This window comes from Etheostoma spectabile, chromosome 3 (genome assembly GCF_008692095.1).
Source record: "Etheostoma spectabile isolate EspeVRDwgs_2016 chromosome 3, UIUC_Espe_1.0, whole genome shotgun sequence".
NCBI lineage: Eukaryota > Metazoa > Chordata > Actinopteri > Perciformes > Percidae > Etheostoma > Etheostoma spectabile.
In genome coordinates, this window is record NC_045735.1 from 7,309,471 (window position 1) to 7,312,573 (window position 3,103).

Below are 3,103 nucleotides of genomic sequence, written 5' to 3' on the forward strand. Positions count from 1 at the left end.
CAACCAAAACAAACGGACATGTGAGCATTCAAAAACTCAACATCTAACCTGAGGAGACGTAGTGGTGGTTTTAGTTTCTGCTGTGGATAGGTGGATGTTTGTCTTTTAGGTTACATACATTATGTTTTACCACATGCAGTATCCATCCTAATTTGAGTGACAGTCTCTCAAGTAGCTATTTTGTAATTAATAATACATTTTAATTTATTTTATTGATGTGATGACTATAATTTGCCTAAATATGATTATTTTGTATTTTTGTCGGTCTTATTGATGCTTGTGTTACGAAATAATCGACGTTACTCACAGTTACTCACTACTTGAGTAGTTTTTTCATCAAGCACTTTTTTACTCTTATTCAAGTAATTATTTGGATGAACTACTTTTACTTGAGTCATATTATTCTGAAGTAACAGTACTTTTACTTGAGTACAATTTTTGGCTACTCTACCCACCTTTGTATATATATATATAATGGTGTGAATCTCCAAACTGTTATTAAATTCTGTAAATCATAATGAATTGATATCTTCTAGACCATTAGGTGTTTATTTATGCCATACATTCTGTAAAGGTGAGCCATCAAGTCAAAGTGGCCCAGTGGTTCAGTACATTCACCAGAATTTAAAATCAACTGTTATCAGCATACAGTTGGAGTTTATTGCGATATCTTTTCTCCCCTCATAATTTACTTCCACTGACATTTATCTAACAGAAAACCCATTCAACTTTAGTTTTTTTGTTTTTGTGATTAAGACTATTTAAGCCAGTGATTGCATCAGGGATACGATAGGGCCATTTCCGTACAGTGACATTGGTTATTAGAATCATGTTCAACCAACTTTAGATTAGTCAAAAGCCATTTGAGCCAGACATTATAAGCAGCCAGCTGCAGTGCACTCACAGAGAGGGTAGTCCACTGCTGTGGTGACCATGTCCATTGTAGACTGGGCCACCTCCGTCACCCTGCGAGCTATCAGACCACGAGGCTCCACCTTACACACTAAAGAACAGAGGTGTGTATATGTGTGAGAGAGATAAAGACACAAATGTGCAGTACACAAAAGCAGCAATAACAATATTTTTTACATGAGCATCTATCAAAGATACAATCAGTATTAAATAAAATGAATCTGTTTTTCTTTCTTTTCCCACTGCCTGGATTCTGCATCCCTTAAATATTCATAGATTTGATTGTATGTATCCATTTTAAAATGTAAGGATATAGGAAAGATAAACTAAATGCTAGCAGTAAAGTAAATACTTATTCATGATCATTGACCCTGCTATGTGTTAATCCACGTAATTTAAAAAGATCTATCAATACTACTTCCTTTATTAAAATGACTTTTATGTAATTTAACATAAACTGCCTGTGGAAGTACACTAACTCTATGGAAGTGCCTTACCCTGGCTGTCAGCTGGCCCTCCCTGTTGGTAGCAGGCCTTACACACCCTGACAGGGCCACTGCCCCAGCCTCTCTCTGGCACCGGCATCCTGTGGCTGGAGCAGGGGTGGCAGAAACCCTCGCCACATGATCGGCAGTGGTGCTTCCTCTCTGCCTCTTCGAACACCTTCCGACAGCCATGACAGGCCTGAGGTGCACAGGGGAAAGTGGGATTCAGGGACGGAAGGACATTGATACCATTATTATGGCAAGCATTGAGTCATGTTAAACTTCTGTGTGTTAAGCTGTTATAATTTTAAAAAGGAAATATATTTTCACATGTGGCCTTGTGTATTATAACTTTTATTCTTGTAATCTAAATTGTTCTGCAATGTTTGTCTCAGCTTAACCTCTTCATACTCACAGTGATCTCTGTGTTGGGTCTCCAGTATTGCGGTGCCACCTGGTCAGTAAGCCAGGCAGTGACTGCTTTGGTGGGCCCGGTGCTGTACTCGGACACTGACTGGATCACAAAGTTCATCCCATCAAGCACCCTCTGGGCAGCGTTCTGATGGTTGGTCAGAAATGTGTCCGACTGAAAAGAAGAAAGGGGATTGAAAAAAACACAGACAGTGGAAGCAGGGGGGCAGAGGGTTATGTAGGCGACAAGCAGAAAGAGAGGGATGAGAGACAGATGAAAAAAATTACATTGATTGGAAAAGGTGGATTGGTGGATCACTAAGATACCAATCAATTAATCACTACTAAAGTAGTGATAAATAGTACAAATGTATCTCTTGCAGGATATCAGTCTCTTAGGTGAAGCTGCTCACCAAACCTCATGCAAGATGTATTAATTCTAAAGTTGTATCAATGGCTAAGTGGTGTATGTTGCACATGAATTTGTTAGAATGAAATGTTCAGCATATAACTAAAGATAGCTATGCATAATCTCATCCATCAGATGCTAAACAATAATGTCAGTATTCCGTTTTGTACTGAATCCATAAACTGGAGGAATAGTACTCACCCCCTCCCAGACATGCTTAACCTCAGATCGCACCACGCCGCTCTCAGGGTCCTGGTTTCCCATCCAGTACTGTCTGCTGCGGTAGATTACACCACAGCTAGCACACTCCAACACATAGCTGATGGGAAGGTGCGGAGACAACATTAAATGATTGGATGACAAGCAATGAAAAGGTAGGTGTGTGTGTGTGTACGTGCGTGCTTTTATATACCTACCCTGACCAGGCATACTTGGCCAGTCCAAACCAAGGGTTGTCAGTGGAAGCTGTTGTCTTGGGCAAGACAATCACCTCTCTGCCTCCTTCATAGCACCTCTACAGACATGTACACAGAAAATAATATGGCAAATACTTAAAATTGTGTAATGTGAGATAAAACATCACCTTTTTGGGTCCTAGGTCAATTGAACCAGCTAGCAAGGCTGGTGTCAGGAGTTGCTCTTACCTTACAGATAAGGACCTTGTTGTTGTACTGGTGTACATACTGGCACAGTCCATCTGCCATGTGGGGGACCCTGTCTCTCAGATGGTTCATTCCATTTTTACAGCGAATGCTGGAGATGAGACAGACAACCAAACATTTCAGACCAATATGACAGATGTCAGAGTCAGTGATGTGAGCAGGATGTCATGACGTATGACGTCACCCACTTAGAAAGAAACAAATAGAGTAGGGGACTCCAAATT

General features: G+C 40.4%; 1 protein-coding gene across 2 annotated transcripts in view; it reads right to left on the reverse strand.

Moving 5' to 3' along the window:
- Positions 1-3,103, reverse strand: part of si:ch211-11n16.2 (zinc finger FYVE domain-containing protein 1) — a 10,368-nt gene that overhangs the window by 1,323 nt on the left and 5,942 nt on the right. Inside the window, exons 6-11 of one of the 2 annotated variants that reach the window (XR_004331098.1) lie at positions 2,862-2,970; positions 2,634-2,731; positions 2,419-2,536; positions 1,799-1,983; positions 1,410-1,596; positions 905-1,003 (exon numbers count right to left, since the gene is read on the reverse strand). Coding sequence is in view for 1 of the 2 variants with exons in the window: in XM_032510904.1 (XP_032366795.1) it covers positions 905-1,003; positions 1,410-1,596; positions 1,813-1,983; positions 2,419-2,536; positions 2,634-2,731; positions 2,862-2,970 (782 nt within the window). In the remaining variant the exon portion in view is untranslated. The remainder of the gene's footprint in view (positions 1-904; positions 1,004-1,409; positions 1,597-1,798; positions 1,984-2,418; positions 2,537-2,633; positions 2,732-2,861; positions 2,971-3,103) is intronic. The other variant, XM_032510904.1, reaches the window with a different exon arrangement.